This window comes from Agelaius phoeniceus, chromosome 5 (genome assembly GCF_051311805.1).
Source record: "Agelaius phoeniceus isolate bAgePho1 chromosome 5, bAgePho1.hap1, whole genome shotgun sequence".
Classification (NCBI taxonomy): Eukaryota; Metazoa; Chordata; class Aves; order Passeriformes; family Icteridae; genus Agelaius; species Agelaius phoeniceus.
Window position 1 is genome coordinate 69541904 of NC_135269.1, and position 24542 is coordinate 69566445.

General features: G+C 45.5%; 1 protein-coding gene across 3 annotated transcripts in view; it reads left to right on the top strand.

Moving 5' to 3' along the window:
- The first annotated feature begins 6434 nt into the window (after positions 1-6434).
- Positions 6435-24542, top strand: part of SFMBT2 (Scm like with four mbt domains 2) — a 114989-nt gene continuing 96881 nt past the window's right edge. The window contains exons 1-2 of one of the 3 annotated variants that reach the window (XM_077179260.1): positions 6435-6940; positions 20646-20806. In XM_077179260.1, coding sequence (XP_077035375.1) covers positions 20701-20806 — 106 coding nt within the window. In that variant the 5' untranslated portion in view covers positions 6435-6940; positions 20646-20700. Of the gene's footprint in view, positions 6941-7018; positions 7165-7564; positions 7711-20645; positions 20807-24542 lie in introns of those variants that run through there. The other 2 variants (XM_077179261.1, XM_077179259.1) reach the window with 2 other exon arrangements.

Sequence of the window (24542 nt, forward strand, 5' to 3'; positions counted from 1 at the left end):
GGAAAATTAGGACTGTTAATGCCATAACATCACTGTTTGTGTGTGTGCTTGTGCCTCCTTGTGTAGGGGACCTTTTTACATCTCCACCTGTCCTCCAAAAACATCAACCTGCTGAAGGCAACAGCCTGGAAAATGGGAACATTTTTGTGTCTTAGTAATCTTATCCTGCAGATCAGGAGCTGCTAACATCTGATCTGAAGGAATGGGACTGTCTGAATTTCAGTGGGTTGGACAGTTTTGGTGTGTCCAGCTATGGAAAGTTTGGAATGTGAACAGTTCCATCCTTTGGCAGTGATCATCAGAGGCAACAGCAGATGGATGTTCCTTACAGCTTGGGTTCTTGGTACTCAGGTAAATCTTTTTTATCAGTGCTACTTGCATCAAAGTGCTTTAGTTAAAAAGGAGTCTAAAAGTGGAGAAAATGTTATCAATGTCATAATAAAAGTAAGGACTTAGAGGAACTGACTTGATCCTGGAGTCATGTCCAAAGCTGCTTGCAGCTTTTTGAGTTCCTTAAAAATCTCCCTCCATTCCTAAAACCTATTATTTGCAATAGGAAATCCAAGAGGGATTTAAATTATTAAATGTTTTTATGGACCTGGCTTTTAATTTGCCTAGATTTCAATCTCCCAGCTGTACAGTGCTTCCTTTCTAAAGACAAAGTACAGGATAGTTAAAAGGTACAGGATAGTTAAAAGGTACAGAATATGGGATTTTTCAGCAGTGAATTCTTCAAGCAGTTTATAAAACCAGTGCATTACTCTTCTTTCCATTGTAGGGATGGGGAAACTGAGGCCCAGAGGCTGTCACTTGTCAGGGCTCAGCCAGTCTAGGGCAAAACCATGGTCACCTGCAGGCAGGACATGAACTACCAAGGGAGCATGGTGTGAAATGAGATCAGAAAATTCAATTCATGAAAAAAACCCTCTTTGTTTCCTTCTTTACTCATAAGCCCACAGCCACGTCTTGCTCAGCAGAGTTCCAGTAAGAAAAGGATTTAAACACCTCCTCTCCTGATCCCTGCACTGAGATACTCAGTCCTGAGCTCATTATGACCTTAAATATGTTACCTATTACCTTTAATGGCATACTCTAGACTCCTCCACTCATAAGCATCCTTATTAAATGTGCTTAGCAACCTGGCAATGAAGAAGTAGAAGTGTCAGCCTCTTCAAATTAAAATAAAAAATCAATTATGCACTTAGGGGCAGATGGAGATTAGGCTGAATACAATGTACAGTTACTCTGTTGTGGAAGCTGGGTCCTTTATGTGCAATTAGTGGCATTTTGTTCTTAATCTTCCTCCTTAATACAGAAGGAGACATTAAAAGAGCAAAAGCCATCCACAAGCCCTTTTCATATTCAGCCTCAGAGAGACACTTCTAAATGCATCATTTTCATCTTAGTTCTGTCAAAAACATCCCTCAAACTACTGATATGACCTTTTAATACTTTGCTGTGAATTTGGGGGTGGTGCTGACTGGGGGCTGGAAAGAGGGAGGAGAAGTTCAAGTGGATAATTGCAAAGTTAGGTTTTGCCTCATGGTGAGATGTTTGCCAGAGAAATTTTGGGCACAAATTGTGTTGTGGATGGGCTTTTGGGCTGTTGTGGGAATTTCTGCCCACAGCTGTCCAGCTCCTAAATCCTATTAGGTACCAAAACCATGGAAATGCCTGAGCTGGGTTTTGAGCCCACCATGCAAGGAGGGCACTGAGAGAGCCAGACCAGCCCAGTATTTTGCAGACTATGACACAGAATTCACTCCACATGCAGCAATGATGAGAAATGCAGATGTGGTGCATAATTTGCACTTTAATGAAACATGAGCTCCTGGTCATCCTTGTCAGTCAGAGATTTTGATCTCTTTCTGCCATTGTGGGTATTCCTATATGAAACAGGAGGGAAATGGAGAATTTACTTGTTTGACACCACAGAACTTGGCAGAAACACCCCTGTGAAGTGAAAGCTGTAACCACAGTGCTGCATCTGATGTGTAAATCCATTTCCATTGCCACAGCCTTTCCCTGGAATTGCATATCTGTGTGTGAGAGCTCAGCTCCTCCTGCCTCAGTTTCCCCAGCCTCCCTTCCCGACACCAGCTCGGAAAGGCTCAAAAACCAGGAGGAGCTTTCCTGCCAAGGCAAAGCCTGTAAATACTTGAAATAAATAAAGAAGCTGTTAGTAAATGGTAGAAATGAGCAAGTTTTTGGTATGAGAGTGGGTCTCTCCTGTAGTGCTGGCACGATCAATACAGCTCATAGCTGTGAGCCTCAGTATTGAACCTCAGCTCTGTGATTTATTGGCTATAACATGTGCTTCCTTTTCATTCACTGCTAAGGTGGGAAAGCCATTGTTTAGCACAGAGACCACACTTTCTGGGCATTCCTGAGCTGCAGGCATGAGGTACTGGCTCAGATTCTCCAGTTAATATTAAAGCCACTTATTGCCCCTCTGCGGAATAGCCACAACCCCTGCGCAGCGATTTCTAATCAACAGGAAGTAAAAATAAATTAGAATTGGGTAAATAAAGTGCTTTGGGCTCAGGAGGTGGTGTGTGGGTCTGCACATGGGGTTTGTGTCTGGGGCAGGCTGTGCAGGGCAGCTGTGCTGGAGGCTGTGGGGGTGCCTGGCCCTGAGAGCCCCCATTTGAGAGGTGGTGATCCCTTTTCCCTGGTGTTCCTTGAGTTCCTGCAAGAAAAGGGCTGCACCAAGGCACCTTTTACCTCTCCAGGGCATGTTTTGCCTCTGCAATCACTGCACACAGGGCTGGTGCTGCCAAGAGGTGCAAAGCCTGTGAGACCATAACCCAATGAATATTTTATGAATCCCAAGCCAGCAATTCCTTTGCTGTTCACAGCATTCAAGAGGCAGGACTTTTACTGTGAAGCATAAAGAGGGAGTTTAAATTTTGGATTAACTTCACTTATGTTAATCTCTCCTTTAGATCATGCCTTAAACACCTGCCTTCAAAACTCAGATACACTGAAACGAAAAAGGTATCTGAGAAATTCAGCCTAAATACGATCTCCAGGAGATGGCACTGTGAAACAAGTCTTTCAGCATCCCAGTGCCACCTCCCAGGGAACAACTTCTTTCTGAATTAGGGCTGATGGATAAAAAGAAGACAAAGGTGGAAGTGAAAGCCTTGGCTCAGGGGCTGTCATGAAATAAGGGCCTGATGGTGTTTTACCTCATGATAAGATGGGGTGAAAATTCGGAAGCTGAAGGCCTCAGTTTGTTGAGAGGAGAGGGAAAATGCAGAGAGGCTTTGCTGTGAGCCCAGGAGCAGTGCCAGGAGATGAGTGTGGCAGAGGAGCTACCAGGAGCTGCACTTGGCTGTGCAGGTGGCCCCAGTGATGTCCTGTGTCCCCTCTCTGACACCAAACTCCTGTCAGACACTCCCCACCCTTTAGCTCACTCAGGCTGGACACTGTTAACCCCAAAGAACTCCCCAGTGCCAGCTGCACAGCCCTGCCCCTTTTCCAGTGCAGGAATCAGCATCCCAAAATCAGGCAAACACCTCCAAAAGTGGAGATAACCCCATTCTTTGGGCTAAAAGGAAACCTGGCTGCCACCAAGGAGCTTTGGCCCAGTCTCACTCACGGTGTTTATCACAGATAAAGCTCCAGAGCCTCAACTTTGCCATTTTAATTGTAGAAAAGTTGTTTCAGACCCCCCCAATTGCTCTGTCAGCAGGGCTAATGCCATTTATTCCTGAACACAAATGTCATCTCAGCACCATGTTCAGCTTGTGGGTCCTTCAGGCACCTCTTAAATTTGGGCCAGAAATGGATAAACAAACACACAACCACCTACAAATCCAACAGGGTCCCTCTGAGCATTTCTCTTCCCAAGCCAGGAGAAAAGAGGAAAATTAACATATGGGATTATGTTAATGCCATAACATCACTGTTTGTGTGTGTGCTTGTGCCTCCTTGTCTAGGGGACCTTTTTACATCTCCATCTATCCTCCAAAAACAAGAACCTGCTGAAGGCAACAGCCTGGGAAATGGGAACATTTTTGTGTCTTAGTAATCTTATCCTGCAGATCAGGAGCTGCTAACATCTGATCTGAAGGAATGGGACTGTCTGAATTTCAGTGGGTTGGACAGTTTTTGTGTGTCCAGCTATGGAAAGTCTGGAATGTGAACAGTTCCATCCTTTGGCAGTGATCATCAGAGGCAACAGCAGATGGATGTTCCTTACAGCTTGGGTTCTTGGTACTCAGGTAAATCGTTTTTATCAGTGCTACTTGCATCAAAGTGCTTTAGTTAAAAACAACAACAAAATTCAGATGTGAGACTTCTGTTCCCAGCTTGAAACACAAGATCAGGTGTCGTGGTTGCCAACAAATTCAGCACTAAGGAGCATGGACAGGAGTGAAATTAATGGAGTTGCTTTAGATCAGTGGAAAATTCATCCCTGGGAGTCACTGAGTCTGAAACTGGAGCTGATCTCAGGGTGGGTTTCTGCCAGGGCTTAAATCCACTTTACATCTTGGGATGCTACACTGGCACAATTCAGTATTTCTTAAAGCACTTTCTTTTTTTCCCAGTGATGCTCTCAAAGCCAGTATTAGAGTGAAATCTCTCAGCAATTACTGCAGTTCACGTCCACTAAAGCAATTTGTATTCTCAGCAACAAGCAAGATGCAAAGTCTTTGCTGCCAACAGGAGCTGTTAGAGTCATCTCCAGCTCAGCCCTGATATAAATCTGCACCTTTTCATTCATATCTGAGAGCTTTGTTGTAGCAGCCACTTAGAAAAGTTCCAAGGGAATTTTGTTCCTCAGCTTTAATTACTATTATTTTCTTTCTTTCTTTCTTTCCTTTTTTTTTTTTTTCAAACCACCTCTTTGGACACCATCCACAGACCTAATTTAGATCACAAACTCTTAGAAGGCTTTCTTCCACATCTCTCCATAGAGGGCCAATTGAACCATCAGTGCTTCAGAAATAGTCTATAAATAAAACCGAAAGGGAAAATCAAGGTGAAGAGGGAAGAAGAAGCTCCAGAGAAAACAGTGGAGCCAAAACTTCTGGGAAAACCTCTTAGGCCTGAATGGAAAACAAATATATAAATAAATAAAGCACAAAGGCATCTGGTGTTAAAGGAAAGGAGATGGAGGAACACCTGAAGTGCTGTGAGAGCCACTGTGGCTGTGTCTGTCCCTAAACTGGATGATGCCACCAGCTTTAGATGAGGAGAGGCTGCAGCCAGAGGAATCTCAGTGTAACCTGATTCAGAGCAGATTAAAAGGAGAGAGAAAACAGATATGGTGTTTGCAGAGCATCTTCCTTTCAAAACTATGCTGAAAATTTGAAATGTCACTGTGCTGAAAATGTCACCCACTTCCACAATCATCTGGATAAACAGGACTTCAATGCTCTCCTGGCATCTAGTTGGGATTTTGGTCTTATTTTGAAGTTCTGAGAGTGTTCCCTTGCTGTTTTGAAATCCCATCCAGCCCAAAGTCTGAAAATAGGAGCTGCTTGATTTGTATTTGTATTTGTATTTGTATTTGTATTTGTATTTGTTTTCCAGGAAATCTGCAGAAACAGGAGAGGCTGAGCCCATGCCCGTGGTCTCTTGGAGTGAGAATGGCAAGAACATGGATTGTGCTGAAGAAACACTGTCTGCAATATTTGCTCTTCCTTCTCAGTCTTTGCTATCTTCTCAAATGTATTCCAGAATCAAAATATTTCTTCATCTTTATTCCACCCCTCACTTGTCTTCTTGCACAAAATCCATGAGAGGCTGGTGGAAGAGAAAGGGATTGGAGAGAGTGGAAGGGAAAGGGATTGGAGGGACTGGAAGGGAAAGGGATTTGGGAGGTTCAGTGATGAATCCCCAGCAAGAACCAGTGAAGAGGATGCTGGTGCTTGCAACAGGGCAGAGAAGAGCTGGGGTCACCTGTGGGAAACCAGTCCTTCCCCAGTGTGAGATCACCCTCCCTGCTCCTGCAAGAAGGGATGCTCACAAAATCAACCTGGAAACTTCAAACCTTGGCTCAGAAATGTGCAGAGAAAGGCAAGTGGGGACAGCACTTGCATCTGAGCACGAGGGGTGACATAAATTTGGCAGCCTGGGGGTGGGGATGGACACAGCACATTGGGGTTAATTCGGAAAGGAATTTGTGGAAAGAACAAAGTCCAGGACTGGTTGCTGCCTCAAAACGGTCCTTTCCCTCTGCTCTCCTCCAGACCTGTTGAATGTGTGTGCCCTGCACCAACCCCCACCTCGGAGGATGCTCCTAGAGCATCCACTTGAATCCTCAATCGCACCAATCGTGCCTGCAGGGAAACGGGAGCTGGGGCTCCAAAAATCCCCATCAAAGATGGTTTACGCAGTCCCTGAGCAGGGCTGCAAGAGGGGAGGGGCAAAAATCCTGCAAAATTCACCCCCAGCCTCGCTGCTGAGCAGGGGTAGGGGAAGCTCCGGGATCTGCGGGCGGTCAGAGCATCCCGAGAAACCTCGGCTGCAGAAATGAGGATTTATCCCCATCCTTCCCACCCCAGGGGATTTTCCTGACCCCCTCCCCGAGAGCAGAGCCAGCCGGGTGAGGGGCACGGGCAGTGATGTCTGGCATGATTTTCCAGTCCTGCAGAGGGGCTGATTTTCTCGGGAGGGAAGAACAGAATATCTGTGCAATCTGAAAAATCCCGCAGTGTGGCTGTACGTGCGAACACCCCCGCAGCAGCACCGAATGCAGCGCGAATCCCCCGCACTCGCCAAAGAAAGGAAAAACCATCCAAAAAACCCGAAAGGAAAGAAAAAAATCCCATCCGATAACCTGAGGAGCAAAGGAGGGAAAGTTGTGCGCGTCCCTGAGCGCCGGGAGGGCGGAGGGTGCCCACCAGTTGATTTTACATCCCGCCTTCTGCCTTCGCCGGCTTTTCGTGATATATTTTATTTATTTTCCGCAACAGGGAGTTAACAGGTAATGCCGGAGCCCGGCGAAGCGGAGGGAACGGGCTGGGCTGAGGGAAGCGCCGCATTTTTTTTGCTTTCCCTCTTCTCCCCATCTCCTTCCCCCATCTCCCTCCCTTGGAAGTTTCTTGGCGACGCGAAACGAGGAGGAAAAGCGAAATAAAAGCTCGTGGGGAGGGCAAGCCGGGAGGCAGCGCTCCGCTGTTGAAGGCTCGGATTTAATGGTGTTTTATGGTATTTGATGGCATTTTCTGGTATTTTATGGTGTTTTATGGCATTTGATGGTATTTGATGGCATTTAGGGCGCGGGCGGCCAGCCCGGGATGCCACTGCGCGCTGTCCCGGGTGGGGACAGGGATGGAATCCCGACTTCCACGCGTGGATTCCATCCCTGCCCAAACCCCCGGCAGAGGCGCGGCTCAAAGCGCGGAGGCACCGCGGGCGCGGAGCAGCCGGGGCAGTGCGGGTTGGGATGCGCGCTTGATTATTATTATTATTATTTTTTTTAATCCTTTTTCTTGAAACTGCTGAAAAAGGTCAACGAAGGAGTTGGCTGCTAAATATTAAAAGGGGAAAAAAAAAAGCGAGAAAGAAAGAAAGAAAAAAAAAAAAGCCCTAAAAAGAGCGGCAGGCATGCGCACTGCGCGGATGCCATATTGGAAGGAGCTTGCCGCGGGTGCGGGCGCAGGCACGGCCGGGCTCCGCTCCGCGCAGCACCGCGCACCGCTCCGCGGGGCAAAAAAAGGGAAAAACACCCCGAAATAAGCCAAACTCGCACAGGTAAGGCACGGCGCCCCGCAGCCACCCCTCCCAAACCCTCCCGGCTGGCGTTTCCCTTTATTTTATTTATCGGCTTCGGCAGCGCTTGGGTGGAGAGGGTCGCTTTCCCCTTTTCCAAGATGTAGTAAAAATTCTTTTCACTTATTATTTTTTTTTTAAATTTTGATATATTTTTTAAAGCCTAAGAGATGGGTGTGGGTATTTTATCCGCCCGTTTTCCAGAGGGTGAGCCGGCGGTGGAGTTGTGGAAGTGCTGGCGTGCCGGGGCTGAGCCCCCGGCCGGGACCGGCGCTCGGAGCGCGGCTGCCGCTGCCCGGCTGCGCCCCGCGGGCCGGGAGCCTCCGCGCTGCCTCTCGGATGCAGCGCAGCCGTGCGGGGCTTGCTTTTCACCTCGGCAGATCGCATTTTAGATGCTCTCATCTCCTTTTTCCCCTTCCTTTCTTCCCCTCCCTTTCCCCCTTTTTTTGCTTTTTTCCCCCTTTTTTTGCTTTTTTTCCCCCCTTTTGCTTTCCCCCCCTTTTTTTGCTTTTCCCCTCCCCTTTCTTTTGCTTTTCCCCCCTTTTTTCCTTTCCTTTTTTTTTCTATGATTCCCTTTCCCCCACCTTTCTTTCCCTTATTTTTAAAATTTTTTTTTAATTTTTTTTTTAAAGTTACACCTATCGTTTTTCTGCTTCCCTGCCAAACGCTCGTGCGACCTCCTTTCAGATTTACAAGGCTGATGATGCTCATCTCTCGGAAAGAGTTATTTTGGGTGTGCGGGTGGGTTTCTTCTGAATCTGTGGGGGAAAATAAAAAAAAAGCTGCTGCAGGAGGCGAGAGGGAAGGGAAAAAAAAAAAAAGAAGAAAAGAAAAGAGAAGAAAGCAATCAGCTGTGCCAAAATGTGCAGCCCTGATCTAGACATATTTTCCCGTAGCGCTCCCGAACTGCGGTAAATGAATATTTATAAAGCTTGTTCAACATGGCGGGTTAAGGTGTCTTCAAAAACTGCAAATAAACATTTTGAGAGGGGGGGAAAAAGAGGGCAAAGGCGTTTGGTTCAACTCTCTTTTGTTGCTCGGAGAGGTGCGCTGGTGAATCCAGCGCGGAGGGATGAGGATGGGATCCCCAATTCGGGATGCTCCCCCCGCAGGAGCCGGCGGTGGGAAAAGCGCCGGGGCATTTCTGTGGGCTGGGAAGGGACGTGTGGAGTTGGAACCGCGGCCGATTTGCCTTTGAATGCCAAAATCGCAGGCGTGCCATGAGAGGAGGGAAAAAAAAATAATAAAATAATGCGCCGGGAGACGGAGCGCTGATTTATTTTGCATTAGCTGTAGACATGTCGTGGGATGAGATGTCCTGTTGGAGCTGTCAAACCTTCCTGGGCGCAGTCAGCTGGCGATGGCTGGGGTGGTTTTTTTCCGCTTTTTGCATGTTTTTGTTTGGCAAAAAAACCACTCTGGAATTGCTCCACGCGGAAATTGGGGCGGCAGAGAAGCGACTCGGGCAGTGCGAGCTGCATCTCTCTTGCAGAGAGATCCCGAAAACCCCCGGGGACGGAATCTCAGCTTTCGCAAAGCGAGAGAAGGAGTTTGCAGAGAGTTCTCCCGGAGTTGGTAGCGCCTTTTCCAAACGTATTTTCCAGGGGAGTGGAGGAGTGAGGCTGCCTGAGAGGCAGGAAAAACTTCCCCAGTAGTGCAGGGAGCATTTCGGTGCTGCTGCTGTTCCCCCGTGGTTGTAAGGTGTTAATGTTGGAGCATCTTGTGTTTCTGAAGTGTGGGAGGGGATGGGATGCTCCAGCACCGAGGGCTCTCAGTGCCTGGGTGTGGATGGAGGAGCCAGGGAGGATCCAGGAGTGGATGGAGGAGGCAGGGACGATCCAGGAGTGGATGGAGGATCCAGGAGTGGATGGAGGGGCCAGGGAGGATCCAGGAGTGGATGGAGGAGCCAGGGAGAATCCAGGAGTGGCTGAAGAGCTGCTCTGCTGCTCATTTCCCTGTGCCTCTTGGAGATGCTGCCCAGAACCTCGCTGTGGTTTTATTTATTTTTGTTTTATTGGTCGGCAGTGCTGTTTGCACACCTTGTCGTGCAGGGTGAGGTTTCCCATTCCAAAAGGGCTCTGATCCATCAACCCACACGTTTCCCCCTCCCTTCTCCAGCCCCTGCCAGGACCGAGCTGGCACAGGGATCCACAAACTCCCATTGCAGGGTTTGGTGGTGGGGAGGGGGACAGAGGAAAAGATGGGGGTGAAATTGTGATTTCTTATCAAAATAGCAGAAAATCACATTAATTATAAGCAGAGAGGCTTGGAGGGCAGTTATCAAGCTGTGGTGGGAATTTGGGTGGCAAAACCCAAGAGCTGCAGTGGGGTTTTCTTTGGGATGGGAAGAGATTGGAAGAATTGTAGAAAGGGAAGGGATCTTCCCTCTCTGCCCCCCGTGCATCTCCCCATCCCCAACTTTGGTGTCCCTTGGACAGGACAGCTTTTCTAAAATCCGTTTGTGCCCCTGGTGCTCTGGGGAAGAAAGTGTGATAGCAGAGTGATGTGTCCTTGTGCCTGAGCAGAGCAGCAGCTTCACCTGGGTGTGATGGGGACGTGGAGATGGAGGGGATTTGGAAAGGTCTGTGGAGATCCCTCTGAACCTGGGGCAAACCTTCCCCAAGGAGCTTCTTCTTCTTCCACAGGGAAGGGTGCTGGCCAGGAATTAGTGCAATTTGTTTTCCCTCTCTAGGAGCCTTCAGGTGAAAACAAATTTGATTTCCTTTGCTGTTGGCAAATTAAGAACCTGCCTCAGCTGCTCTTTCTCTGGGGTTGGGACTGTTGCCTGGGTGAGCAGGGATGCAAGTGGCTTTTTCCCTCCTCTTTTTTCTTTTTTTTTTTCCTCTCTCCAACAGATTATTTATGAAAGGGAAGAAAATATCCTCACAAGTCTAATAACTTCAGTGCTTATAAAGGATTAGGTCCTAATAACTCCTGTGATAAGATGGAGGCTCGGTGTAATCTGTTACTAAGTGAAAATCTAAAAGCCATTTAAATAAATGCAGCAAAGAGCTGTTGAGAGATTGGAACCTTGTACACAGCAAGGAAATACATTTTTAATGATTTTTTTAGGGGTGCACAGGGTGGTGGGACAGTAAATACATTATAAGCAAGGCAGTATAATTTCAGTTCTATATTGAGAAAACGTTTGCAAATATTCAACAGATGTTACATGTGGCAGAGGTGGAGAGTGTGTTTTGCACAGATGTAAGAACATCTGCAGAAGACAGTATACAGTTATGTAGCTGTGATTATGAGTGATAATTGCCTGGCTGGACAGGCAGTTGATGTTTTAATGAAGCATTTATTAAAACTTTATGGAAGTGTTACTAGAAATAGTGGTAAACACCACACCTGCCAACACTTTGGACTGGGGATGCTTTTCCCTCACTCCTGGCTCGTGCTGTGCTGAGCTGGTGTACTTTGGGTCACTGTTTCTGCCCTTTCAGAGCCATGGGTGCTGCTCTGAGCTGGGTGTGGAGATGTGATGGTAACCTTGCTGAAGGGCAGGACAGGGTAGGGAAGGTGCCACCTTGTTTCTCCAGCAGATTTTGGGGAGAAATTCTTTATTGTGAGGGTGCTGAGGCCCTGGCACAGGGTGCCCAGAGCAGCTGTGGCTGCCCCTGGATCCCTGGAAATGTCCAAGGCTGGGCTGGATGGGGCTTGGAGCAGCCTGGGATGGTGGAAGGTGTCCCTGCCCATGGCAGGGGGATGGAATGAGATGATCTTTAAGGTCCCTTCCAGCTCAAATAATTCTGTGTTTCTGTGAGCCTCCAAGGGCATTTCACCAGTTAAATTCGTCTTGGTGTGGGGTAAGCAGAGGCATGGAGAGCATCTGAGGGGGTTTGCAAGGATGGTGATGGGTGAAGGAGGTGCCTTGTCCCTGACTGTGTCCAAGTGATAAAATAAAGGAGTTGTGAAAAACTCCAGAACTTGTGACAGCCAAAACTTGAAGCAGAGGAGCCTGGGGTGTGTTCATGAGGGTTCACAAAAACAATCCTGTGGTGACCACAGGGTCCATGCTTTAGATGATCTGAAGGTGTCAGAAGTATTTTATTACTATGAATATTGATGCAGAGTCTATCAGCTGGTGCAGCAGGGTCCTCAGTGCTGAAAATGAAATTGTTGATAATAGTGTAACCACATGCAAATATGTTGATAATAACTGTTGATAATAGTGATGCCACCTGCAAATAGGAGTTTGTTCTGTCATTGTAACATCTGGCCCCTAGGAGCAGAGTTTTTTGGGATTAGAGTTGCTGATGGTACCTTGTCAATATTTAAAACTCATGATTTGAAACTGTTGATCTTTACATGACAGACCCCGTTGAAACCTATCAAATCCATCCTATGGGTTTTTTTTTTTTCCAAAAAGATTTCTCTTTCCTTTATTTTCTGTTTCTTGGGGTATGACTCCGACAGTGGTTAAAAATGTTGGAGCTGCAAAATAAGGAAATACAGAAATAAGAGCGAAGATTTCTCTACTGACATTTAAAAAACTCCTGAGAAAGTTTATTTTGAGATTGGCCTTTTGTAAGACCTCAACAAAGCATTCTTGTGAAGGCTGATTTGGAAAATGTGTTCACAGTTACTCCCATTTCTATGAATCAGAAGTGATGATCTAAAATAAAATAGTAATAAAAAAAAAAAAAGAAAAAAAGCCCAAAACCAAGCAGCTCTTGACAGCTGACCCAGGGATCAGTTCTGAGTAGGTGTGAGGCTTAAAAAGAAGTATGTGCAGAATCCTTGCTATTTTTACTCCCAGTTCCTGCTTTCATGACTAATACTCTAAGCATCACTGGGTGGCTTGTGCAAAAGAGCCATATTTTCTTGGGCAAAGATCTGAGACCCAATTTGAACAAAAGTTAATTAGAAAGTCTTGCATTTATTTGCTTGGCAAGGAGGTGGAATTCCCTCCTAAAATCCAGGAGTGACATTATGCCTGCCCCTGCTGTGTGGGATATCAGACAAGACAACCACAGGCTGAGGATCCTTAAAGGCTCCCAAGTCCTTTGTGGAGACTTTTGGGTAGAAAGCCATAACTCTCCTAGGTGCTTCAAAAATACATTTTTAAAGAAAGTTCAGGAAAAAGCAAAAATTGACTGTTTCTTGGGGGGTGTTTTGGGCGTGGGAGCTGAGTGCAAGTGTCAGATCAGGCTCTGGGATGCTTTGTTGGGATGGTGGTGGGGCATCACACCTGGATGTTTTGCAGCAGTTCTCATGTTCACATGAAAGGGAATCCAGTTTGTTTTACCTTGGAGAAATGGGGTGGAATTAGCCCTGTAAATGTGACCTGTAGGACTCTGTGAGTTAAAATGCCTTGTGCAGTTTGGTTGTGGATGGACCTTGGCAGGGCTCTGCTGGCTGCCCTCCCATGTGCTTGGCTAAGGGAAGGGTTCTCCTCCTGCTGCTGCTGTGCTGTGGGGTGGCTGGAGATGGTTGTGAGGGCTGCATCTTCTTCAAATTTTTCTTTTTTTGGCAGATCCTGCCAGTCAGTGAAGCAGCTTCTGGATGTGAAGCACCCACAGGGATGTAAGTGTGTGCAGGACTAAGCCCAAGTGCTGATCAGCTGTGCTGTTTAAATGAACCAAACACTGCCAAGATGTAAAATGCCTTTTTTTTTCTCCCTAAAAAGTGCTGGAATCAGATGGCAGATGTTTCCTGGATTCTGGTTTGCATCTTTTATTTATTTTTTTTTTTCTTTTTTGAGAACAGCTCTGACTGCTGCAAAGACATAGAAGGCAGAACTGATTGCCCTGGACAATGGGAGTTTGGTTGATGAGGGACTTCTGAATTGGGCTCTAAATTAAGTCTGTGAAAACAATGTTTTGTGTTTCCTGCTGGGTGACTTCTGTCTCTGGGCTGATTGGTGCCACTCAGGGGGTCTGACTGATTAATTTGGTCCATGTGGCTGCTGTTCTGAGGTGATAAGCATCACTTGGTGGGGGTTGGAACTCCCTGATCTTCAAGGTCCTTTCCAGCCCGCTCCACTGTGCTCTGTGATTTTCCCTGACAAGATGAGGAGTCTTAGGATGATCAGGAAGCTCTGTGTTTTCAAGTTATCCATCTCAAAGGCTTCCTGGTTTCAGCTCTGTTTCACATATAGATGTGGGAGAGGACAGAGTGTTGCACATGGTTATTGCTGTCCTCCTTCCTTGCAGTTCTTTTTCCTGTTATAAAGGGCATCAAGGACATTGTCCCAGTCTTCTTCACAGCCCTGGTTCAGCTGAGAGCTTTAGAAGATGCCCAGATTTAAACATGCCATGTTTCCATGTAATTTGTGTACGTTGGGTGCTTAGCATGGGTAGAAATGCTTCACCAAAGTGGGGGGCAGCATCATGGAAATTGCCTGTTGAGTCATGAAGGAGCTGCAGACACCTGCTAGGGGACAGAACAGCTGGAAACAGGAAGGATTAGTGTGAGGTGGCCTCCCTCTCCTTGGGAGACATGCTTTGTGGGGTGCTGAAGGTGGGCATGTCCAGGGCTCCCAGGTGCAGGGTACAGCTGGGGCAGCAATGCCCCCTTGCCCCTGCTTATAAAACATCCAGCTCACTCAGGAGAAGGAAAACTGAATGGAAAAGTGCTTGAATTTTTGTGGTTTGATCAGAGAAGTTTGAGGCAGGTTTTGGCTTGAAGTCCATCTCGAGGTCCTTAGGTTTTATTTACACACAGGACAGCTAAGAGGGTAATGTGTACCCAAGCCTGGGTGTCTGCCTGTCATCTCTCTCTCTTTCTTTTAATACTGCAGGGCTTTTTGCTGTAAACAAGTTAACAGTCCCTAATTAGGTTCATTTTACTTTCTGTTATCTTATCTTACTACCACTTATCTCTGTGTGTATCCTGCACTCAGGAGTGTGCCAGGTAGGGAGGATGAGAAAATTGCTTTGTGGAGCAGGTTTGTCTCTGTTGGCATCAAAAGTGTGAAGCTTTTGGCACCAGTGCAAGGAGAGAGGAGAGCAAGGAGCAGCTGAGTTACAGGGGCTGCCACCACCTTGCACAATCCCTTCTTCAGAGAGGTTTGGTTCCTTTCCTTCTCTGACTTTGAGACAGACAATCCAGTCCATCCCTGCTCTGGTGGTTCCCTAATTTCCTGTTTTTACATGTTTTGCCTCCAGGCTTGCTCATTTATTTTCTCTGCTGCACAAATGCTGACTTCAAGAGCAGGAAGATGAGCCCTGTTGAGTGGCTGGAGCTGGGGGACTGAGGGGGTTTTGGACTGACCATCCCTTACCCCAGGGCAGCATTGACTCTACCAAGATCAGTTTCTGGACACATTAATATCCTAACTCCTCCAAAAAGCAGAGCTCTGTGCCCTTCCCACAGTGTATTCCACTTCTTCACCAAATTCATTATAAGTGATTTCTTCTCTTTCCCAAATTGTGTCCCCTCCACCCTGCAGTTTCAACCAAGCTGCCTTCTTCAATCCAACAAGAACATGGAAAACAGATTATATTCTTTCCCCATTCAGCTGTTTTTTATGTATTTGAATATTGTGAACATTCCTGGTTCTCCAGAGTACATGGGATTTGTTTCTTCCACCCCAGAGTGCAACACAGAGCCGTTCAAAGCAGTAAATTTCCCTTATTAAAATCCTGTGGGGTCTTCAATATGAAAGAGAAATTGTCAGTTGATATAAGTGAAAACATTTGGGCGAGGGAAGCTCTCAAATAAATAATAAAAAAGCCCTCACAGGAATTTGGAAGAAAAAGTCCTTTATAGGTTTCCAACTGGTACTTTGTCTGAGAGGAGACACAGTCCCTTTTTCTAGGAGGTGAAGCTGTTGCATGATGTGTTCAATATCCATTTTGAATGAGCTTCCAGTGCATTGTGCAGATGCTCAGGGGTGTGTGAATGGTGGCAGGCTGGCTCTGGCAGTGCCTCCTGGATCATGTCCCACAGGGATGAGATCCCCTTCATCCTGCTCCACGAACAGCACCAGGACCACCTGGAATCTGAGCATCTCCCTTCACTGGAAGGTGTCCCTGCCCAGGTGATCTTCATGGCCTCTTCCAACCCAAACCCCCCTGTGACTGATGCAGCTTGTCTGCTGGGAAATTTGGGTATTTAAAACATTAGCAGGTGCTGAGCAGGAGCCCCCTGAGGGTTGTTCATCTCATCTGAATTTCAGGGGTCTGAAATTAAGGCAGTCATCCTTTGGATGTGATTTCTCTTGGCTTGGTTTAGGCTGGATATTTGGAAAAGGTTCTTCCCCCAGAGGATGGTTTGTGGTGGTGTTTGCAGGGGTCCCAGGATGAGGGAAGAGATGAGAATCTTGACTCCATGTTTCAGAAAGCTGATTTATTTTATGATATATATTATATTAAAATAAAATTACATATTATATATATATATTATATAATGAAAAATTATGTATAATTATATAATATAAAATATATAAAAATTATATATATTTTATGACATATATTAAAATAAAATTACATATATCATATATAATGATAAAATTATATATAATTATATAATTATATAAAATATAGAAAATTATATATATTTTATTATATGTAATATTAAAATAAAATTATATATTTTATCATATATTAAAATAAAATTGTATGTATTTAGTATACTAAAACGATACTAAAAGAATAGAAGAAAAGATTTCATCAGAAGGAAAAGAAAGGAATGGAAAAGAATGATAATAAAATCTTGTGACTGCTCAGTCCCAACACAGCTGGACTGTGATTGGTCTTCAAGTAGAAACAACTCACACGGACCAATCAAAGATGCACCTGTTGCATCCCACAGCAGCAGATAATTATTGTTTTTCTTTTCCTCTGGGGCTTCTCAGCTTCTCAGGAGAAAAAATCCTAGCAAAGGATGTTTCAGAAAATATGTGTGTGACAGTGGTTGGGCACTGGAGCAGCCTCCCCAGGGAATTTGTCACAGCACCAAGCCTGACAGAGACCATGGAGTGTTTGGACAGCACTCAGGCACATGGTAGGATTGTTGGGGTTGTCTTTTGCTGGGCCAGGAGCTGGATTTTGATGATTCTGGTGGGTCCTTTCCAACTCAGGACATTCTGAGATTCCCTGACCCTGCTGCCACTCTCAGGTGTCACCATGCTGAGAGGTGGGACCATCTCCAGTCAGTGCCTGTTGCTGGATTTTGGAGGGGCCAAAATCAGTCCCAGATCACTGGGAAAGCAATGAAATTTATTTCTCCACCATTCAGGACTCAGCATTACATTGGCACACCTGGTTCACTATTCAGGTTAGAGGTTTCAGGGATTCAGCATCTTTCCTCTCTTCCTTGTGTCAATCCCGATTAACCAAGTGTGCACTGGAGGGAGAAAATAAGTTTTTCAGGAGTAGCTTTAAGGAAGAACCCTAGGGGTGCTGGATTTATGTGTGGGTAAGGGACCTCTCCCTACAGAGGAACACTCCAAAGGAAGGAAAACCAGGCTGGAGCTGACAGGAGATGAGAAGTGTAAAATGGTGTGAGGAAGCCAATGCTGTGCTCGTACAAAGAGCCAATATTGATACAGATGACAAGGCAGGGCTGAGACTGACAGCCGTGGGAAGGAGGAAATAAAGGAGATTCTTTATTATATTGCCTGGCTTTTCCTGCCTGTGAGTTAAGAGCCTGGATCTGAATTAAATACCAAGGGAATGGGAGCTGCGTGGGGGGAAGAATCGGCTCAGTCTGAGCCACCACTGTGCAGAAACAATGAGCAAGGGATCTGAAACCAGGGAATTTCCCCCCTCCCTGCTCTTTCAAATGCATTTCATAGGATTTTGCCTTTGTGCTCCTGCCTGGTGTAATGTCACCTTGAGCCTCTTTTGGTGCTGTTTCCCATCACCTTGTTCCCAGGCAAACCTTGATTTGGTTTCCAGTGGATTTCACTGGGAGTACACTGGTGTGTGCTGCTGGTGCAATGTTGATGAGTGCAGGGCAGCCAGTGTGCTACTGTTAACAGGATGGCTGGGGACTCTGTTTGAAGTGTTAATTAGCAGCAATTAATAAGAAGTGAAAAATTAATACCCTGTGTCAGCTTTCTTTGCTGGTTAGTTGTATCAACACTAAAGCTCAGCGCTGTTTTGAGGCTGGTGTTTGCATAAGAGTTTGGTCTTGTTGTCACATCCTGTTGGGAAAATACAGAAGTGCTCTCCTGCCATAACTGATAAACTTGTTATTCCCAAAATAAACCAAGTAGTGGCCTCTGATAGATCCAGTTTCCTTGGGAGGTGGATACTCTCAACATGACATTTCAAAACTAGTAAGTTGTCCACAGCTTAAGCAAAAAATACATTAAAATAGAGTTTAAAACCTCAAAAATGTTGATGATGTTGCTGAATGTGCCTCAGAGGTTCTGTATTTCTCCCTTTTAATTGAAGTGGGCTCAAAGCCAGTTCCAGATGGGGCCGCTGAGGATGGGTCCCAGTTGTGTTGCTGACACCTTGGGCAGGTTCCTGCTGATTTGCCCATCCACTTTCCATTTCTGATAGCAAATTCCATGATCCAGGGGTTTGAGTCCCTCTCATGGCTCTGGTGGCAGATTTGGGCTGTGCAAAAACAAAAAAGCAAATACTCTTGTTGTCTGATTGGGCACCTTCAGCTTTTTGTCAGCTCATAACTCTGTTTTATCAGCGTCATAGAAGCACCACAAGATTTAACTACAATACTGAGAGGATTATGTTTCTTCTTGGTATTTATGTTGTTAACCCTGAGCTCTCTTTAAGATGATGGATTTGTTGTGTTTAAATTGATACCTCTTTTTCTCTTTGAATTTTTTTGGTAGACCCAGGTTTTCTTCCATCCTTGTCTGGTCCCTGGCAAAAATTAAAACAGCCACATCCCCCCAAGGTTTAGCTTCAGCTGGCATCTCCCCTCCTCTCACATTTAACAAGCTTGATGTAAAGTCCTGATACTTAGCTAATTTATTATTAATGATATTTACGGAAGTGTCTCTATCAAAGGAGAAGTGGGGTTTTTTTTTTTGACTTTCAGTAAACTGACTGCTTCTAGTTTCATGGTTAATTGAAACTTAATATACACTGGGGATGAGTGATGTGTATGTTCAGAGGTTAGCTGCACTCAGAATACTCAGTCTATAATACACTTAATTCATTAGCAAGTCTCATGTCAACAAAGAATAAAGATGTAGTGCTGTGGCAGTGGGAAAAGGGTCATATTTGGGGAGTACTTCAAGTTTGCTGAGCACTCTGTGAAAACACCAACAACCATATTGCTCTGAGCTGGGTTATGATCTTCATTTTTTAAAATACTCATTTTTTCTTTCATTAGCAGATTCCTTTGGGGTGGGAAGCAAAAATTTCTAACTTTGCCTGAGAAACCTTTGGTGGGGGTTGAATCACCTGCCTTGGTAATTTGCTTTCACCAGTGATTTTTTTTGCGAAACACCCATGGTTTTTGCAGGTTTTAATTGCAGCTGTGATTGCTCCAGCAGACATTCCCACCATGGTCCAGCTGATGGATATCAGACACTTGACACGCTCCTCATCTTTTTCAGTTCTGCTCACACACGTCCATTTCTTCTTTTAAATTGCCATAGGAGCAGCCCTTAAAAACTGGGAGTGAGAAATCCACAGCAGAACACTCTCCTCCTTTCTATTTTATAACCATCATATCTAGTCTTCTAGAATATGCCTCCAGAGTAGTAAAAGTTGAAAAAATCCCATCTATTTTTACAATCTTATTACATCCTGCTTTGCCTGGCCTGTGGCAGTAAACGTCTTCCCTACTTTTAGTCACACATTTCGCCGAGCGTTTGGCACAGTCCCCTCTTGTCATGCAGGGTTTGGAGGCTCCTCTAATAAAATAAGCAGGACCAGTCCTCCCCATCAGATATTCTGGACACACACCTTCCCTGCTGCCTGGCTTGGCTTTAGCATATCTTGTGTGAATAGCTGCTTCCCTCTGTGCCCATAACCCCAGCTCTGGGTTTTTCTTTTTCCGTCGTCCTTTTTGACACCTCGTAATTCATCAGCATCTCGGAGTTCTACTGAAAAGCTCACTCTGGAGCTGTTTTTAATCTACTCCTAAAGGTGTATCTTGGGGTGTTGCTTGTCTGGTGTGGCTGGAAATACAGTTCTCATTTAGTCTCATGCAAGATCTGAGCATTGTGCCCTTCCTCATACTGTTTTTCATTTCTGTGTGTTTTTATTCTGCTTTGAATTTACTGTGGTCACTCCTGCTAGGAGAAACTCCTCTGCTAACACAACCCAATTTAAAATCAGCTACTATTTCCTGCCCTGCATGTTAAAACTGGTACAGTTACCTTAGGTCAGTCCTCACTCAATAAACAGTTGCAGCCAGCACTATTTCATGAAGGTATCTGCATTTTGCATTCTCAGTTTTGTTTTCTAGAGTTACTCCAGTCTCTTTCTCATGAGTATTTTCACTTCAGTGTTTCCTCTGTTTCATTACCACAGATCTCTCCCTTTGGAAGTTTGAATATTTATGGAGTGAGATGTGTCTCACACAGTGTTAGTCATTAAAAGGCTGGAAATCAAGGGCTGAAATGGCTGGAAGTTGCTGAAGATGGTTTTTTTTAGCATGGGTTGTGCTGCTTTTTGGGCTCATCCCTGTCTCTCTGTTGATGGGCTGGAGGGAACTTTGAGATGTGAAGCCTCTGGGTGCTGTTTATTACCTTATTATCTTCTCTGTTGTCATTATCTTTGCTGTTGCTCTTATATTATTTCCACTAAGGTCCTTTGTTGTGGTTTTCATCCAAACCCAGCTTCAGGCTGGAGACAAGAGCAGGATGGAAGGGTCACCATCAGAGGGTCACAGAATTATTTAGGTTGTAAAAGACCTCTGAGATCTTTAATTTCAACTGTATCAACATGGGGCGACATGAAAACCATGGGGAAAGGCTGAGGGAGTGGGTTGGTCTACAATAAATCACTCATTGCTTTTTTTTTAAATTTTCCTTGTAGCTTGTCCTCCTTTCTGCAGGATGAATTAGGAAGGCCAAGCCTCTTTCTCTGAGCCATGGAGACGAGGGCATCCTTCATTGCCAGCATGAGAGAGACCCAGCAGCTCTCCCCAGAGAAGGATCCCAGCCCAGCCAATGGTGATGGGGAGCACTTTGACTCAGGTGAGTGGGGGGTCCCAGTCCTGGGTTTCTCTGGGTCTGGATTGAAGGCATTGAGACAGTAATTCATGTTGGGACTCAGGTGTTTATTATTTCTTATCAGTAAAACAGTCTCACTACTGTGAGTTCTGCAGCTTTTCATTAGAAGGCACAAAATGGCCAACAATCTCTTGGTACAAGGGCTTTTAAGGCTAAACTATCCAATTAAGAACTGACACCTGGATTATTTTCCCTTTTAACCCAATTACTGATCCCAAAGAGCTGCAATGTGGACTCTTCTGCCCAATTACAAAATGCCACCCAAACCCATGAAGAAGAAGGAAGAAGAAGCATGAAGAAGAAACCCAGGATGACACCCTGTGCCCTCCATCTTGCTTCCATCCACAACACACTAAAAATCCCAAAACCTCAGTTCTCACCAAGTGATACACCTACACTGCTCTCCATAATCTGTTTCACACTTTGGTGGATTCCAGTCCATCTTGAAGTCTGGGAAACTTTCTCCATGAATGAGGGTCAGAGTCAGTGCTGCCCTGGGGGTCAGGGCACCCCAGAGCAGACACAGAAATATTCCCAGTGCCCTGGGTTTCCAGAGGTGAGCTGCTACACTCCTCACTGCTGCAGCTCCTCAAGGTAGAGCTGGGAGGAATTGGGAATGGTTGTACAGCTCCAAGCCCTTTTTTGGGTCTTAGGGATTGGACTCTGTCCTGTGACTGATGGGAAATAGGAGCTTTTCCTCTTCTGGACCTCATCTGCAGTATGTATCAGCTGTTCAAAATGTAAACAAACAGCCATGGAAAACCTTTCCCAAGGCATCACATTGTGTTCTCCCAGCTTCTCCAGCATTTTTTATTCTGTTGAAATTTTGTGGTGAAGAGAGACAGAACAAATATTCAGAAAATATCCTATTTCCACTTCTATCCAACAACCTCAAGGAGACTCCCAGCACAATTACACAGTCAAAACCTCCTTCTTAATCAGCCTAATCCCAATAACAATCTACATCCACTCCAGAACAGTGGATGTAGATAAATTTACAGCATTTCTCCTTTGTTTTGACCTTCCCCCTCATTTCCTTCACTGTTTTTTGGAGTGCTTCAGGTGAGGGGGTTTCACAAACACTGAGGAGAGCTGGTCCCATGTTGTCCCATCATGACTGGATGCTTTGTAATGCTCTGGGATGGGCTCCTGGAGGTGTCAGGATCTGCTGTGCTAAATTTGGGTGTTCTGTGGTAGATGCAGAAAAGTAAATGCTACATTCTGGTGATTTTTGATGGAATCAGGTGCTTTGACTTCCCACATCCAGCCTTAGCAGGAGGAGACTGTGTCATATGATGGAAAAGTACATTATGGCTAGACCTAACCTACTTTGTTTCTCAAGCCAAGCTTTTCCCTGCTTCTCCCTCAGCAGGTCACAAATTTGGGCACTCAGCCTTCAGTTTCCTCACTCCTTGTAGCAGCTCAGTGATTTTCCTGTTTCCTTGGACACCAGATCCTTGGATTTCCAGAGTGGACACATCTGGGTTGGTCTAGTCACCACTGGATCTATTTTTTTTCTATTTTGAGAGATAGGAATCTCTAAGGTGAGATTCAGTCGGCCAACCATAGGCATTTTTTTTTTGGGAATGAGGAGAACTGGCCTGCAATGCCTAAATTTTGATGGGGATGAGGATTTTGATGGCTCTCCCAAGGCTGTGCCAGAGGTTTGTGGTTGATCAGGTGTCTGTGTGTCTCCCCACACCTGTTGTGGGAGCATTCCAGTGCTCCATTCACTCAAAAAGTCATGTTTGTGTATCTAGGTGCTATCAATAAGATGTCTAAGCAATTTGCCTTAAATACTTTCTCCTACAGTGAAGCCTGAAGGGAAAAAAAAAAATTAAAAATCAGTGTTTCTGGAGTCACAGGGTTTGGTCTTTTATCCCTTTTCTTTTCCATAGCTGAACGTTCCAGGGGGCTGTTAACAGCTGGAACAGTTGCATTTTTATAATGTCAATGCACGAGCACTTTAAAGCCATTGAGAGGCTCTCAGATAATGACTTGTTGATTTTATTTGTCATCCTGGGCTTGTTTATACATCACCGTGTTGTAAAGCAGCCAGCCTTGACTCTTTCATTAAGAAAAAGCTCTGGACCTAAGTACCAATAATTGGAAAGGGAGCTGGTATGTAAAACAGGTTTAATGGCAGATTTATCACCTTCCAGGGTGTCCTGTGCTCCTCAGCAGTTGGGTTTCTGTGATGGATGAGGAGATTTGTGTGCAGCCCTGTTGAATGTGTGGGTGGTGTTGGGTCCTTTGGGCTGGTCCCATCCCTGTGCCACTCTGTGTCTGCTCTGCCAGAATTCCAGCAGGGAACCAAGTCCATTGAAAAACCATTTCAGAAAACATACAGTCCCTTCAGAATCTGTTGTGGTGAAATGAAGCAAGATAAACCAGTGATGCTGTGATAAATGAGTACTCTGGCATTATTTTTACAGACCTTGTAAAAGTAATTTCCTGATAAAGTCTGCAGATAAAACATGGTGGAGGAGCCAGGCTGGTGATGTGTCAGAGAGGAATGAGCTGACAGCGAGGGAAGGCTGCAGCTCTCACTCTGCCTTGCCTCTGGGCCTTAAAAACCTCTTCATTTGGGTTTAGAAAGGAGAGATCTGGGTGGTGTTTTGTTAAAACAGGTGGTGGTGTGAATTTTGCTGGGCAGCATGTGAAATAACCTTCCAGTGGGAGTCTCTGTGCTGGCCTGTGCCAGAGCAGGTCAGGTGTGACAGTGTTCACAGGGGTCTGAGGATGAGGGAAGAGACGAGGATCTGACTCCATGTTTCAGAAGGCTGATTTATTATTTTATGATATATATTACATTAAAACTATCTAGCTAAAAGAATAGAAGAAAGGATTTCATCAGAAGACTAGCTAAGAATAGAATAAAAAAGAATGATAACAAAGGTTTGTGGCTCGGACTCTCTGTCTGAGCCAGCTGGACTGTAATTGGCCATTAATTAGGAACAACCACATGAGCCCAATCCCAGATGCACCTGTTGCATTCCACAGCAGCAGATAATCAATGTTTACATTTTGTTCCTGAGGCCTCTCAGCTTCTCAGGAGGAGAAATCCTAAGGAAAGGATTTTTCATAAAAGATGTCTGCGACAGTCAGGGTTAATAAGGTTGTGAAGGACTCGATGCATCCATAACTAGCATCTAGTTCTAATTGTTAAAAAGCTTTTTCCAAATTCTGGAGAAGACTCTGACCTGCTTGGAGACTTTGCTCCTTGCAAGGGCTGCAGGTGATGCACTGGACTGGCTGAAAACCTCTGTGGAATGAATCTTTCCTGTAAGGCTGCTGAGGGAGGCTGGAGGAAAGGACACACGTGCTGAAGGAGGGACTCACACAGGAATTTAGAGCAAAAACAGGGATAAAAACTGACAGTACACAGAGAGCATCCTGGACTGAGGAAAAGGGAAATGCTCTGACATGGAAGTGCCTGACCAGGAGGGAAGAGAGCTGACCTGGAAGTCACAGAATTATTTAGGTTGGAAGAAAACTCTGAGAACCATTCCCCAGCACTGCCAAGAGCACGCCCTAAGCCATGTCCCCACATACCACATCCCTGTGTCCTTTAAATCCAGGGATGGTGACTCCCCCACTGCCTTGGGCAGCCTGTTCCAAATGTCCTGGCCATGTCCTGAGGTGGAGATGCCCTTGGGATTGTTGGAACAGCCCATCCCAACCCCACAGGCACAGGGGA